Source organism: Tauraco erythrolophus, chromosome Z (assembly GCF_009769465.1).
Source record: "Tauraco erythrolophus isolate bTauEry1 chromosome Z, bTauEry1.pri, whole genome shotgun sequence".
Taxonomy (NCBI): domain Eukaryota; kingdom Metazoa; phylum Chordata; class Aves; order Musophagiformes; family Musophagidae; genus Tauraco; species Tauraco erythrolophus.
Genome location: NC_141496.1, coordinates 71209431 through 71226065, shown reverse-complemented (window position 1 = coordinate 71226065; position 16635 = coordinate 71209431). Strand labels below are relative to the sequence as shown.

General features: G+C 42.9%; 1 protein-coding gene and 1 pseudogene across 1 annotated transcript; both read right to left on the bottom strand.

The window, feature by feature from the left end:
• Positions 1 to 16635, bottom strand: part of LOC104380307 (eukaryotic translation initiation factor 2D-like) — a 777252-nt pseudogene that overhangs the window by 266122 nt on the left and 494495 nt on the right.
• LOC147526463 (uncharacterized protein C12orf50 homolog) lies at positions 2407 to 8091 on the bottom strand. Its single transcript, XM_086629171.1, has 7 exons — positions 8051 to 8091; positions 5967 to 6115; positions 4777 to 4938; positions 3595 to 3672; positions 3391 to 3504; positions 3045 to 3149; positions 2407 to 2429 (listed from the first exon to the last, which is right to left on the bottom strand). Exons 1-7 carry the CDS (start codon positions 8089 to 8091, stop codon positions 2407 to 2409), a joined length of 672 nt encoding a protein of 223 aa, XP_086485297.1.

Sequence of the window (16635 nt, the reverse complement as noted above, 5' to 3'; positions counted from 1 at the left end):
GGCTCCGGGGTGATCTTATTACAGCCTTCCAATACCTAAAGGGAGCCTACAGGAAAACTGGAGAGGGACTTCTTACAAGGGCGTGTAGTGATAGGACAAGGGCAATGAATATAAGCTGAAAGAGGGCAGATTTAGATTAGATATAAGGAAGAAATTTTTCACTCAGAGGGTGGTGAGGCAGTAGAACAGGTTGCCCATAGAACCTGTGGCTGCCCCATCCCTGGAAGCGTTTAAGGCCAAGCTGGATGAGGCTTTGAGCAACCTGGTGTAGTGGAGGGATTCCCTGCCCATGGCATGGGGGCTGGAACTGATGATCTTTGAGGTCCCTTGCAACCCTAACCATTCATTCTATGACTCTATGATTCTACGATATTAAAAAGCTAAAGTTCAAGAAGTCATCATATGGCACTAAATGGCACAAAAATGTGAGTGATTTTTTTCCTGTTAGCAGTCTGTAATACTTTGGATATTTTGCTATAGTTCCTAATTAAAAAAAAAAAAAATATAGAGAAGTTTATTTATTTTTAATGCAGTAATATATGGAGAAAATAAAAAATTATGTAAACAAAAAGGAAACTTGCATGGTTTTCTTTAGATTTATGAATTTGAGCTACAACATTTTACAAGTACTTTCTTAATTAAAAAAATAGATTTGAAAGATGTTTCCTGTTGTATTTGGGCCAGTCATCCAAATAGGATGTAATTATTAAAATATATCAGAGCTTAAAGAGCGCTGTAGTACATCTTCTGGATATTCTAAAGTCCTCTTGCAAAACTTTGAGTATTCAAAAAAAAAGTAAAAAAGAGCCTTCAAGGGCAACAAGTACCATATCAGTCTCTGCAGAGATGATATTTCACAGCAGCTCAACAGGACTGTATTCTGAATCAGCCACATCAAATCATGGAAGAAGAGGCACAACCACTGCAGCAACCAACCTTGACGGCTTTCAATACCATTGGAATTGCAGAACCAAACCTCAAGGAACCACACGTGCAGCCACATCTCATTCTCAGAAAGGTGCTCTGCAAACTGGCATTACTGGAGGCAGCTGAAGGAAATGTCTCTCTGAAGAGAACGCGTGATGTTTCACCCTGTTTGGTGCTGGCTGGAATTGGTGGTGCATTTACGAAAACCTGGGAGCTGTATCAGGGCTGCCATATGTGCAAACTGACTGTGCAGCGCAGACAGGAAACTGTATGTGAAATCCATTTGTTAGAAGTTTCACTGATGCTGTCGTTACACACCCTGCGCCTCGTTTTGTCGTCGCTTAGTTTGGAACAAAGATGTTTGTGCAATGAGTTGACATTTAGTTTACTGTAGTGATTTTTTTTTTTAAGTGCCGTACCATTATGTGTTAAGTGAATGTCTCAGTGGTGCTTTTTTGACAGCTGGTGCCTGCAACTAGTCACGTAACAGAAGCTCATACGTGAAAATAGCCAAAGCGCTTGCTGACTCCAGGATTGTTTCGGTCACGTATCAGTGCGGACTAAAGATTATATCAAATTATACTCAGTGATTTTTCTTTTCTTTTCTTTTATTTTGTTGCGTTTGGGGATTTTGAAAAGAAAAATAAACTTTGTACATTTTTAATAAAGTGTTTGTAAGAAAAAAGTTTTGTTTGAAGGTCTGTATCAGTAAGACAACACTTATCTTGCAATAGAACTTATTTGGGGGTAGTTTTTTTCTTTGAAATGTCTGTGGCTTTTACTCAAAACAAGCATCTAATTGTAAATATGAAGGATTTCAGAGCAGAAAAAGGAGCTGGTGTTGTGCAGACTCTTGTTTACTCACATTTAAGGTTACACAGCATTTGCTGACATGACAGAGTGGAAACACAGGAATTAAACTGCCCTTACAAAGGTAAAACTCTGCCTCAACTCTCTCCAAACCTGTCATCTTTCGAGTGGGCTGGCCTTGCAGAAGGTTTTGCTTATCCGTGTAATGAGGGCTGAAGGACCATTACAATTTAAGTTTGATCCTTCATCTCTAAAAATAAAATCCCCATCCAGTTAAGAGTAGGAGTGTAAAACCTCCATCCTGCCTGAAGAGGAAAAATCTTGTAAGACCATCAATGAAGGTACTTCTGCTCGCTGGCAGTCCCTTCCTTGAATGCCCTTCATTAAGTCAGACCCAACAGTGCAAAAAATGTTTTTTCTTAACGAGTGCAAGGTTTCCACAAAGATCTGGTTACATAAGCCGCACTGTTCTTTATTCCATTCAGAGTTAAACTGGTGATTGCTGTGAAGTAACAGCCAATATTGACGGTGTGATTTTGTCATAGCCATAATCGCCAGAGAAAGGGAAATTCGAGACACTGGGTCAAGCACTGAATTGAGATGCAAAATGCGTGTTTTGAGTGTGCTCTTTAGTCTTCTAAGACTTAGTCTGCACCAGCAGAATAAGCCTTACATATTCTCTTGCTCTTCTTCTGGAGGAGTCGCACGTCATGTTAACTGTATTAAAAGCCAAGTTGCAGGTCTAAGGTTCTAATTGCAGGATGCAATAACGAGTTTCCCTGGTGTTTGAGACCTTTTTCAGCATAAAATTGCTCTTCCTCATGCTTTCAGAGACCCAGGCTAACATACGACTCCTGCCACCCCGCTGTCCCTCTCCTTTTCCCTAAAATATTCATAAGGTAATAAAAGAAATAAAAGTTTTTAAAGAAATTACTTAAATTTCACTTGCTTTAGTGTCACTCTAGAGAACCATTGCTTTTCCAAAATTGAGCAGGGAAACAATCAATTGGAATCAGCATAGAGGAGACTTTCTTTTCTCAGTATAATCCAAAAACATGCAGGCTCCTAAGCAGTGGTTTTGAGCACTGAGGCAAGAGCCTCTACAGCATAAAGATCAAATATGAAATGGTGAAGCTAAATGTGTGTGTATTCAGTTTTTTTTTTTTTGCTCTGTGAAACATGCTGTCTTTTATTGCCAGTAGATGAACAAGAGGAGAGGCGGGGCAACCTCTGTCATAGTTTCTCCCTGTAACAGTAATTTACTAGGTGATGTGTAGCAATGAGAAACCAATGCTCAAGTATATTACCTCCATTTTCACAGGATCTGCCATCTGTTCTGGGAATAGTCTCTGCTGGTTGTCTCCTTCCTGAATCTTCTCCTTCTCTTTTTGTAGGAATTGCATTCCCATCACCTGGAAGGGCAACAGAACGAATGTTTTAGTCGCTTGTCAGTAAGTGCAGTGTGTGACACCACATACCTGCATAAATGGAGGTAAAACGAATGAAGTGTTTTTCTGCTCTTTGAAACATTCTCTCTTTTATTGTCAGTAGATTAAACAAGAGGAGAAGAGGGGCAACCTACATAAGAGTTGCTCTCTGTAACAGTAATTGTGATAGTGGCAAACGTGGTCCAAGAAGATGACAAATACTTACCTCCCTGCAAGCCTCGCTCCGTGCCTTCCAAGGGCAGCAGCTCCTTTCCTTGAGGTGAAGACATGGGTTTTGTTGATTGGTGTTTGGGAGGGTGCTGAATCCTGTAATACTCTCCTAAATATAGTCCCAGAGGGAAAAAAAACCCACAGTTTCGTACAGAGGCAGCATTGCTGTTTAGGACAGAGTGACTGAATTCATATTTACCAGATTTGAAGCATATTTCCTTTATTGCTCTTTCCTCTTCCAGATCCTCAGGAGTCTTATGCACGTAGTTAGAAAGAGCTGGAGGAATATTTTTCAAAGATGACAAGGTATGTATAGAAAGACCTTTGGCAATTGTTAAGAGTCAAATAATGAATTTCTTTTTGATCACAGGTGGGTTTTTCTGACTGTAACCTCTGGTTCTGCACAGAAAAATGATTCCTTAGTACTAGGTATTTCCAAGTGCAATGGAATTGCAGTTAAAACACCTGTGAAGAAGCTACTGTTTGTAGATTAGAAATGATTCAAAATAGTCCAAAAATCTTCAGTACTCATTTTCAAAATAATCCTTCCTTTACACCTAAAAGGAAATCTTCTGAGTAAACACGTCACCAGGACAAAAAGCAGCTTGGTGCTGCCTGAGAGCTGGCACAGCAGTTTGCGGGGTGCACGCATGCGAGTAGGTCAGTCTCTCACTTTGACTCTCTGGGAACGTGAGATTCTTTCCTTCCCTGGGAATCTCTCATCTCTGAGTAAGATACAGTCAACAGTTTAACTGCAATTCTAGAATCTCTCTCTCTATATATATCAGAATATACACAGCTACGCTTTCCTTTGAAGTAGTGTTTTCTGTGAATTCCCTTCACAAGATTTAAAAATAACTTGCTGTAATAAAATGAGACTGCCTGCAGGGTTTAGGAAATCCCTTGGACAACTTAACTGAAGTTGAAGTCCCGCAACTCTCTTTTGTGAACAGACCTGTGACTTCACCTTCAGTGAGGAGTGTGTACAGCCCCTGTGCAACAGTTTGCTTCCAGAAAAGAAGTACCTCCTCAGCCTGAAATTTCGTCCCCAAATTATGAGACATTTTGAAGAGTATTTGATGGCTCTCTGAACCGTGGATCACATTTTAGACTATTTGAGGAAAGAGAGAGATGCGAATTCTACCACTATTGAAACATACAGCTAGGCATTTCACAGGAGTTGGAAAATGCTGCCTCGCTCAAATCTGGTGACTACCACTTCTCATATTTTGCAGATTAGCTGGAAACTATTTCAAAAACTTGTCAACGACCCTTCTCTAAAAATGGCATGGTTATTACAATGAATGGGTTGTGAAGTACATTGCAAGAGACAAAAATGCCCACTCTGCTTCCTTGTAGAAGAAAGAAAGAAAATATTTACTGTTCTCTGCATCTTCATCCTCCTCCTCATCCTCTTCGTTGTTAAGGTTTATAATGACTGGGGCGTGAATGGGTAGTGTAATATTTTCTGGATACTGGAGTGATTTTGGACGATGGTATGGGTGCAGACTCCCTCCTTGGACCGCCTTTTGCAATGGGGCATCTGCAGAAAAAAACCTTACATTTAGTTTACTGGGAGGGAACTAGATTGTCAAATCCAGCTTCAGACCAGCAGGTGTAGTTTTGAAATCATTGTTCTATGGAAGCAATCATTAAATAGAGAGATTGTGCCTTTTGGGCAAAATCTTCTGCCGAGTTTGGCACAAGAGGATCTTCCAATTACAGAACATATGGAAAAACACAGGTGCTGACTTCTTGGAACGGACAGATGAGGCACTGGTGAATAAAGCCCTTTGAAAAGAGGAACATTTTGATCATTCTATGCCATCTAAAAAAGGCTGGATATCTCTTCCAGCTGGTGGATAGATTAGTTTGAGTCCGTAACCTTCTTTCTTCCAATTCCTTTTAAGGCATTGACAACATAGGGAAACATGTGGTTCGTTAATACCTGGGCTGAAGTGAGTAAATGGCTTTAAGTACTCGACCTGGGAAAATACTTGAAGCATGCTGGATACTCGGCAGGCCTGTATCACTTCCCCATTGTGAAGAATTTAGCAGTGTTAAGCACAGGAATATCCATTTTTAGTTTGTAGACTTTTTTTTCTATCAAAATTTTCGAATGCGAACTCTCTTTACTAAGGAGAAAATGTAGATTTTGAGAAAGAACAGGAAGTTCTTGAAAATAATTTACACTTAATGAGGAGAAAATCAGAACAGATGCTCTTTTCCTTAGGAATGTGTATCTACCCCTGATGTTTGCAGCAGAACTATTTGAGTACTGGGATGGCATTTTCTGAGAGCCAGGAAATAAATGCAACTGACTGAAAAGAAAAATGACGAAAACTGCTGAGTCTGTTTGCATTGTTCAAGCTAACCACTTTGCAACTAGAGATGCAATCAGGAATCTCAGCATCCTATTAAAAATACTGCAATTGGATATGTTTCCCAGGTTAAAAGCAGTAAGATGAAACACGGGCATTTTCTTTTATTCCAGTTGTTGTTGCTGGAAGGACATTTTTGTGGGTTTACGCACTCTAACGAGCAAATTGTTAAGAACATATTTTTACTCACTGTTACTAGGTGGCAAAAAAAGTCCATTTATCGAGCGAGGCTTGTTGTGATGGAAGGGGCAAGAGATCTTTAGGCAGCTGGAAGGTCTTCTTTCCCAGAAGCAGGGGATGCTGGCGTACTTCTGCTGCAGGAGAAAACGGTTTTCAGCTCTTGTAAAGGGAACCAAAAAAGGACTAAATGGATTAGTACACAGTACACTCCTGTGAACATAGGAGTAAGATTCTGCGGGACCACACTCTGGTATTGTAGAACGGTTAAAGTTGTCTTTAAATTTGTCTTAAGCTCAGTGGAGCTTTCATGATGTGAAGCTGTTCCTAGGTGAGAAGAGGAGTAAAGCAGTCTACTTCCTGTCCTGCAGACTTTCCACAGTGTGCTGGGAAGACAATAAATCTAGGAGTCACTTAATTGTCACGTGCAGCTTGGGCTAATCAGGTCAATCTCGAAAGAAATCTGCTGTGCAAGTGCAAATCTTACACTCGCACTCTCTTACTGTTGAAGGACATGGGTCTATGGGTGGATAAGGAGTAAGAAAGAAAACCCAGAAAGACTCCCAACAAAAACTGCAAACCTAAAAGTTTGGGAATCGATGGTCAGAGACCACTCTCCTTACACTGCTCACACCATCTCGCGGCTCTTTTTAGAGATGAAAAATAAAAGGCTAATGGGAAAAAAAGAATATCTACATGGAATTATTTAATTATTGCTGCTTTACTCATACACAAACTCACACTGCTGCTCTCCCCCTATGGATCAGTGTGTCGCCAGCTAAACTGCCAGCACAATGTAGCAGAGAGAGCGCTTGCACGACGACAGTCACTTTTGTCAGTTGTACTTCAAATTATTTTTCAGTATCTCTGTCTTAATAGAGGTTACGGATTTGAGCGTCATCTCCAATTTTGCAATTCACTTATCCTGATGAGCTGAGGCATCTTCCTCAAGCACATGATAAACAAATCATTCCAAAGAGGCGAACGCTCAGGATCATTACAAGCCAAGTCAGGTTTATATCCTGGATATGAACTACATCCCAGCTGAGAGCTGCAAATGCCAGGTTGCCGGTCATTTATGAACGAGTTTCTGTGTAATGTTTTAAAGGAAAGCAAAGGCACACTTGAAAATACTGGCCTGTTTGAAAGTTGTTTTCACCCACTTCCAGACATTAACAGCTGGGTCTTGGAGCAGCATCTGCAAAACTTGCCACTGTTGGACTATAGTCAGTACAGCTGGGCCATGCCCTGAGACACGCTGGCATGTGGAGCCCGAGCCCATCTCCCAGGCATTAACACCTAAATCCCTGAGGCTGGAAGTGGTGCAATGGCGAAGAGCCCTACGCAAAACCCTGGCTTTTTAGGAGGTGGAACAGAAATATTTCACTGAAGGGGTAAACCCCTTTTGAAGGACTTTGTTTTAAATAACTGATTTGGCAGAAATTCAGGAAGTCCCTATAAGCAGAAGTGCTGAACATGGCCTGTTTATTCAGAATCAGTATAACGTTGATTCAGTAAGAAAGGTGAACAATGAATGACCTTTAGGTGCCATTTTTAATTTCTGTGTCCTTGAATATTTGAGCCCAGTTCACAGGAGAAATTGTCCATAGTTTAGGTGATCATTAGTTCTTCTCACCACTTCTGAAGATCAGATGTTTGATCTACTGATGCGGCCATGACCCAGCCAGAGAGACCTCTCAACTACTATCTTTACAGCATAATCCTCCCTTTCGACAGGGGTATAAGGAGAAAATCAAGGATACAAACCATTCTCTTATCTACAGCATTTACCTGTGCGTAGGGGGAACAAGGATGGAAGTAGTGTTGGTTCCCCACTGCTGCCATTTCTGCCTTCTCTGCTTCTCCACTCTGAATGCTGGCAAAACATACATGAAACTGTTAAAGCTATCAACATTCAGGCAAATTGTAATCTTATCCTGAAAGTGGTAGTTTTCTTTTGAAATCTGCACCTTCAGAACCATAGCCCTGCTGCTTTTTTGGAAGAAAGCTCCGACTTACACTCGACCGAAGGAGGCGCTCCCTTCCCCTGCCTCCTTGAAACGACAAAGGCGGGTGCCAGGCGGTGTAAAATGTTACATTGCCAGGCTTCCAAGGGCTCCTGGTTCCATGAGCGTCATGGCGCCTTGTGACCTGTCCAGCTTCACTTCTTCCTTTATCTCCAGTGCTTCAGAGTAAAGTAGGGAAAACCGGACCTTTTCAGAGAGTCTCCCATGCCGGTGTTTCTTTAACGTAAAAGGGAGGGAACCCATTTGGCGGGGCTGAAATAACACTCAACCTCTTGCTGTACGAACTGCGGTCTTGGAAACAAATCTTTGATACCACGAAGAGAAACCTGATTCTTTCACTCTTTTTCACTAAAATCTTTGGGCCTAATGTTTTTCTTACTGCACCCCTTTCTTTGGATGGGGAAACCTGCTGCTTCTCGTGGGTACACTGTTAGCTGCTCGCTGCGGACATTGTTGAGATTAATTGCTTGTTCTTGCTTCTCTGATGTCCACTGCCACAGCTAAAGCAGAACGAACATCGTACGCTCATGTCCCTAATTAACAGGCCTGTTCTCATTCAGGTCGTAGGCTGCCTGGAAATAAAAAATATCTATGGGGGGAAATGAAGTTTCCGTCCTGGAAAACGTATACTGCTGGCCAAGGCCAAGCTTGAAAATACTGGTGGTAGCACCTCTGCGATGGTGTATTTCAGAGGGGGAAAATACTGCTGGGCAATAGCAGCAGGGAGAGAGGAGTGAGAAAATGGGGGAGAAACAACTCTCCATTTCCCATCGTGCACTGTGGGTGCGCGGTGGCACAGGCGTAGCTGGGGCTCGGCATTGAGTGGCCGGGCGATGAGACGCTGGTGCGTGGTGCGGTGGAAGGTGCTGTGTCCCTTCGTGACTGCGGTGAAGGAGGAGCCATCAGCCAAGCGGGAGCGCCGGGTGTCCGGGGTGGCACGGGGCCAGGCGGGAGGGAGACAAACGGGGCCGCAGCCCCCGTGGCGGGACCGGGACCGGGAGGAGTCGCTGGGCCGCAGTTAGCGGCGCCGCACGACGAGGCAGAGCTCAGGACAGAAGGCAGGAGCACTTTCGCGTCAAAGCAAAAATGGAAAAACTCACTGGTGATGCGAGCGCTCCTTCTGTGTCTCAGTTAAGGCTACTGAGATGAGCAAAGCTCTGCTTTTTATATTGTTTAAGTTAAAGTGCCTTGCTCAGACTGCAGCCAAGTGAGGAAGCACCAAGAGGCCGCCCTGCCTGCCAGCCTGAAGGGCAGGGGGAAAGTGAAAAGCAGCTTGGGGCTGCCTGAGAGCTGGCACAGCAGTTTGCGGGGTGCACGCATGCGAGTAGGTCGATCTCTCACTTTGACTCTCTGGGAATGTGAGATTCATTCCTTCCCTGGGAATCTCTCATCTCTGAGTGAGATACAGTCAACGGTTTAATTACATTTCTGAAATCTCTCTCTCTCTGTATACAAAAATACATACGTGTACACATTCCTTTCAAGTAGTGAAGAGTGTTGTGTGGATTCTCTTCACGAGATGTAAGAACAACTTGCTGTAACAAAATGAGACTTCCTCAACCTGAAATTTCATCCCCAAATTTTGAGACATTTTGAAGAGTATTTGATGGCTCTCTGAACCATGGATCACATTTTAGACTATTCAAGGAAAGAGAGATGTGAATTCTACCACTATTGAAACATACAGCTAGGCATTTCACAGGAGTTGGAAAATGCTGCCTCGCTCAAATCTGGTGACTACCATGTCTCATATTTTGCAGATTAGCTGGAAACTATTCCAAAAACTTGTCAACAAGTCTTCTCTAAAAATGGCATGGTTATTACAATGAATGGGTTGTGAAGTACATTGCAAGGATTGAAAATGCCCACTCTGCTTCCTTGTAAAAGAAAGAAAGAAAGAAAGAAAGAAAATGTGTACAGTTCTCTTTGTCTTCATCGTCCTCCTCATCCTCTTCATTGTTGAGTTTTATGATGACTGGAGGGTGAATGGGTAGTACAGTCTTCTCAGGGTTTCAGAGTGATTTTTGATGATGGGCTGGATGCAGAATTCCTTCTTGGACACCCTGTTGCAATTGGGCATCTGCAGAAGACAAAAGCGTGAAGAGTGCCAAGAGCTGTCCAAACAGGGGCTCTTTGTAGCTGTGTAGCTGTGCCTGAGGCACAGCAGAAAGTACGATCAGGAAGGATTAATTCTGTATCGGGTTTGCGTGGCAAGGTTTTTCTAGCAGGGGGGCTACACGGGCGACTTCTGTGAGAAGCTGCTAGAAGCTGTTAGAAGCTTCCCCCATGTCCAATAGAGCCAGTGCCAGCCGGTTCCAAGAGGGACCCGTCACTGGCCAAGGCCGAGCTCCTCAGCGATGGTGGTAGCAGCTCTGTGACAACATTTTCAGAGTGGGAAACAGCAACAGAGAGGGGAGTGAGAATATGTGGGAGAAAACACTCTGCAGACACCAAGGTGTTGGGACCCCGCGCTGGAGACGAGGAAGCGTGTGAGGAGGAGGGAGCGGCAGAGACAAGGTGTGATGAACTGACCACAACCCCCGTTCCCTGTTGCTCCTGCACCGCTCGGGCGGAGGAGGTGGAGGAAAATCAGGAGTGAAGTTGAGCCTGGGAAGAAGGGCGGGGCTGGGGGAAGGTGTATTGAGATTCATCTTTTGTTTCCCGTTACCCCATACCGATTTGACTGGCAATAATCTAATTTCCCCAAGTCGAGTCTGTTCTGCCTGTTAGAGTGTGGAAAAATAGCAGGAATTGGGGGGAATGGGAGAACATTGTCCCCCAAAGTTCAGCTCACATCTTAACGTAAGCCGTCACATTAGAGCAGCTTTGAGGCCAGATACAGTTGCTGCTCCCAGGAAGGTGATGCGGTTGGCACGGACAAGGGCTGCTCAGGTGGAGCGGAACGTACAGTATCCTTGGAATGAGGAGCCGAGTGGTACGGAGGGAGGCAAAGCCAGGCGCGGAGTGGTACCTGCGGCGAGCCAGGGGGGCACAGTGGGAGCGCGACGGGGCGGGCCGGGAGCCACCGCTGCGGAAAGCGGAGCTGCCGCGGGCCTGCGGCCGGGTGGGACGGCGGGGGGCAGCGGAGCCGGCGTCTCGCCGAGGGCCGCTGGAGAGGGGCGATATAAGTCTTACCGTAGTTTCCCGTTTGGCTCCAAAGTCTCCTATTTGTGTCAAGCTGGTTCTTTTCTCTGGAGCATTTCCCACCATATGGCTCCGGTACAGCTGAAAAGAAAGGTAGTGAAAATGGTCATGGTTGTTCTTATGACAAAAACGCTGATCACTTTGCTTTGAGATGATCTATCCTTTTTAACTTGGAAATGGGAGAAGATGTATTCCTCACGTTAGGAAGGTTCTCACTGTAATGTCTATGCCAGTCTGTTTACCTTTAATCAAAGGAAATGTTCACAGCAAGAATAAAAATCCCAGAAGTGTTCTTCCCCAAGACGAAGCAGTGATGTTGGGATTCATTTCACTGAACCTTACTCGTCTGAAAGCAAGCGTAACTCTGTGTGCAGGAGGTTCCTTTCATTGAAAATTCAGGCAGGGAGGCACCTCCAGATGGAGATTCAAGCTGGCTTAAGAGAGGTGAGTGAAACTGGCAAGAAGAAATAGCTTTCTCAAGCTAGGACTATTTAACTCATTGACCAATGAGTTAAATTTAACTAAATTTCTCGATAAAGTGACAGATGAAAAACACAATGATGCGGAGTAACTCTGTAGACAGAAAGTAGAAAGGCAACAAAATTTGCAATAAATAAAATAACCCTAGATCCATCAGAATCAAAACTCCAGTGAAAAGCCAGTTGTGTGAAAATACCCTGCAAAGCAAGGGCATTCTCTCGTCCCCTGCTGGGAGGAAAAAACTTGAATGAGAAATTTTCTTTGAGAGGAAACGGAAATTCTACCCCAAAAGTATTTCTGCTTCTACTGCTATGAATAGTTAGAGCAAGAGAAGAAATTAAAGGTGGACTGCTCTGAGGTTTATTAAATATTTCCACAGCAGAAATGTCCTACAAGATGCTGTTAATAGTGGGGGTCAGTATATTCGTGCACTACAGCACATCGTTGCATTCATCCCTCTTTGTTGGGCAGCGAAGAGAATTCCTTTTAGGAAGGTGGCTACGTTCTTGTTGATGAATGTTCTGTCTGCCTAATTATAAAGCTTCCCAAAGCTTTACATTTCTGCCTATGGATCCTGCTGCAATCTAGTTGTGAAAATGCTGCTGGATCAAAATTACTCTTGCCCATATTTAGGCATAAATAACTTAATAGTCACCTGCAGGAACAAAATGGAAAGCAGTGCAGTACAGACAGGCATATTGGAGTCATTTTAAGAATCCTTTGTAAGAAGGAACCCACCTATAGGTCCATTGAACATTGATTCTTGTTTGACAGAGGGTGTACGGTAGACTACATACGCTGATCTTCGTGGTTCTGGAGGGCTGAAATTAGTATTTCTTCTAGTTTCATCATCTTTACCTTGACCCTTGTGTTTGTAAGTTGGTTTTACTTTGGGTTTGTAAGTGTGAATACCTAAAAACGAAAAAAAAAAAAACAGCTTAAACATCACCATTGTGCTATTACTCAAAAATCCATATATTACAGGACTGGAGGCTGGAAGACAAGACTAAAAACTTGTTCTTTCTGCATAGTCCATTCCGAATATGGATTGTTCATATTTGACACTAGAATAGAAAGTACCTGGGTGGTAGTAAGTCATGTAACTGTCTAGTAAAGAAAAATGAGTAAGCCAACTGTTTTCTCAAGTGTTGGTTTTCATTTTTATTTCTTTAAGGTATTGTATCCAGGTATAGGTATTTGGAGAGCAGGGAGACAGTACTTGGTATACCATTAGACCATTATAGTAATAATGAAAGCTGTTGTGGCTGCGCGTGAGATGACACATTGAAAAACTGGGAAAGATTAAGCAAATAGTTAGACTTTTGTATGAAGAAAATTTAGGACTCCATTCGAACAGAAAAAAATAACCAAAAAACCCAAATCCTAAAGAATTGTACCAGTTGTCTTTGTGGGAAAGAATTGAGATCACTCTAATGCATCAGTAGGGTCTTGAAAATCTTAAAGATTTAAGCCTAAGATAAGGAAATGCAGATTATATGTAAGATGCAAAAGTTTAATAGCAGCTGCTTACATAGAGAAATATTAGATTGTTCCTTTTTAAAGTACGAAAATGAAAGAGTAGAGTTTTGTGACCCCTTATGCAGAACAAGTTTATTCAGAGGTTTTAAAAACCTTGTTTGCTTGGGTGCTGTAATTTGCATTCATGATTTCAGCTTGTACCGCTTCTTTCAGCAGCTCTTAGCTTTCAAGACTGTATGTGGGTCTTTTGCTTCTTCCTCAGCCAAAATTCTTGTCCCTGCTCTTCCAAATATGTCACTTTTCCCCCACATGCTGTGGTCTTGACTCAATAGGAACCATTTTTGAAGATGTCCCTGCTTATTGCGGGGGATTGGACTAGATGGCCTTTAATGGTCCCTTCCAACCCAAACCATTCTATTCTAAAATGCCTACAATCAAAACGTCAGTGAAATCCCAGCTATGGAAAAATGTTACACAAAGCGAGAGCATTCTTGCGTCCCCTGCTGGGAGGAAAATGTTGAACAAGAATGATTTCTTGAGAGAAAACCAAAATTCTACTGCAAACCCACTTCTACTGCTATTGCTGTCTGTAGTTAGAGTAAATTCATAAGTTAAAGGTGGAATATTCCGAGGTTTGTTAAATATTTCCACAGAAAGAATGACATAAAAACTGCTGTAAGTAGTGAGGATCGGTATATTCGTGCACATCAATGTGTCACTGCATTCATCCCTCTTTGTGGGGCAGAGAAATGAACTCCTGTTAGGAAGGTGGCTGCGTTCTTGTTCGAGAATGTTCTGACTACTTTGTGTGGATCCTGCTGCAATCCACTGGTGAAAATGCTGCTGGATCAAAATTACTCTTGCCCATATTTAGGCATAAATAACTTAATATTCACCTGCAGGGACAAAATGGAAAGAGTGCAATACAGACAGGCATATTGGAGATGTTTTAAGAATCCTGTGTAAGCAGGAACCCACCTGTTATTGAATCATTGAACATTGATTCTTCTTTGACAGTGGGTGTACGGTAGACTACATAACATAACATACTACGTAAGTGTGTTAATCACTGACTTTGCTGCTGTAATTGTCTGACTAAAGGTGCAAGACAGAGAAACATCCACTGTCTTTAAACCTGGGAAAATGGTAAACACAAACATTAACAAGAGGATATTTTCTTTCTGCATTTTTCACCTTCCTATGACGAAGAGCTAACTTCATTAAAGCTCCTACTCTCTGCTTTTCGTATCCAGAAGCACCTGGCAACACTGTTTTGTCCCATCAAAAGTATCTAATAAATTTAATTTTATAGATTAGACTGAAATTAAGTGATGGGGAGTTCTGCTGTGACTCAGGTGTTACTGAAGAGGAGGGATGTGGCGCTAAAGCACTTAGTGTGGCTCACAGCAGTTGTTTCTAAATCTTGCAGGAAAGCTTCCTTAGGAGGACGGTCTCCGTTTTGCGTGCCAATTACTACGGAAGATCTGAGTTTTGCTTGGTGGTGCTTTAGGCCCTACTTTGAAATAATTCTTTTAAAATGTTATCATTTTCTTAATGTTGCGGGAGTTTCTCATGTTGCAGTTCATTAGCTGAAGCCCTAATTTCAACATCCCTTTCAATGTCACGGTTAGAACAGCCAAAGCAGTTCTTGCCAGTCACTCGGACAGGTCGCTTCAGAAATGCCTTCTGTGTTTTGGTTAAAGAAAACGTGGCTTGAGGATGTGTGTGAGCTGTGTTGGTCTGAGTTGGGGTGGGGAAGATTGGTGGCAAACTAAATCTTGAACTCAAATTCATTAGGACAAGGGAAAATACCTTCAGCACTGTGTTGTGTGCTTTACTGTCAAAGACAATGCTGCTGTGGATTTTCTGTTGTTCTGTCTTGAAAGGATGTCCATGAGGAGTGGAATAGACAGGAATGGGTTTTCAAAATTATTCTGGAAAGAAACCAGACAAATAAGAGCAGTTTTGGTTTTTGTAGTGTATTCCAGTCAGAGAAGGGTGTACATTGTAGGAATTAACTGTTTTGTTCTTCTCTATTGATTTTCAGCCTTATTGAAGTTTGTCGTTCATCTAAGGGCAATGACACCTTTGCAACCCACAGAAGAGGCAGGTTTCTGCAGAAGACACCTCCTCTGGGCCCGTACGCAGTGCATTTTCATGGAGATTTACTTTAATTCTGGCCTTAGATGCTTATAATAAAAGTGTCATTCTGACTTGAAAGCACGCTGTAATTCTAAGGCGCTGACAAATCTCGCTCATTTTGCACATGTGTCACTTGTAGCCTTCCTTCAAAGGAAATTGAAAGACATTTCTGGGAGAAATGTCTGCCTCTGGGGTCAGTCCACTTTCAAGGAGGAGGAGAGGTATCTCTGCCTGCACACAAACAGTGTCCTTGGCAAAAAGGTGAAGGGGGAAGGCACAGCCACCCCTCCTGCTGTGGGTTATAGCTCCTCCTTGGCTTTGTACCTAAACTCTATCATTTTCTTTGTTATGATGCGTTACAAAAGAATCAAAAAAACGCCAATGAAACCTCCAAAACACTGCTTTTTTCCTCACCCTCTCTGTCCTGATAGACCTTACTGAGAGGATATTTTCCCAGTAAGAGCTGATAGGAAGCACTGATGATTTCTGTGTAAACAGTGGAATGCTGTCACCTGAAATCTAAGAACTGGGAAATCTAAGTTTCTCAATATAATACAAATGCTAAGCTTGCAATAGGACGTGAGATTTTTAATGTAATTTAAGGAAGTCTGATGTAGTTATAATAGACTATAAAGAACTAAAATCTCTTCCAACATAGCCCTACCCCCAACAAATGCACCTAAAGAAAGCAGTCAGCAAATAGATTGTGAAATAAAACTCTAAAGTTATGAGAGTTTTTTTCTGCTCACTCCATTACAAAGTTGTGTTTCAGCTTCAAACCAGTCTGGTCTCTGCCTGAAAATACACCTGAAAGCAACCTGCACAGTTGGCATGCGTACAGGTGAGATACCCAGCTGGCCCTTTGTGTGTGGGTGGATGGTTTCTGCCACAGTGATGGACAATAGGAATTCCTGCTGTTGGTACTTAACCAGTAGCTGCTTCTATAAAGAGGTAGAGATGGTGATTTCCGTGGCATCTACAGGGTCTTGATATTTTAAGGTTGGCAAATTACATATATCAAGGTGTTGGTGGTCGGTCACCTCCGAATCCAGCTTCAGGACTAATGTCACCAACTGGGCTAAACCCCTCAATGTGTTGGGAATAAGATTCCCTAATGGGGAAGCAGCCATGGAAACTGGGCTTGTAGGGCAGCAGATCCCCCAAGAGAAGGTGCAAACAGGGCAGAAGGTGGAGACCCCTGACTGGAGAGGGGCACTTGTGTTCCCTTTGTGCCAGATCTCAGACTCACAGTGCTCTTTGTCCCCTTGCTCATCTCCTGTGAGGGAAGGAAGCACGGTCAGTCCTCTCCTAGAGACAACAAATGATTGTCACTCCCTGGCAGGAGGGGCCTCATCCTACCATGGTGAGAAATAGCACTGCCCCTGCTTTTGTCTCCTCTCTGGTCTTTGG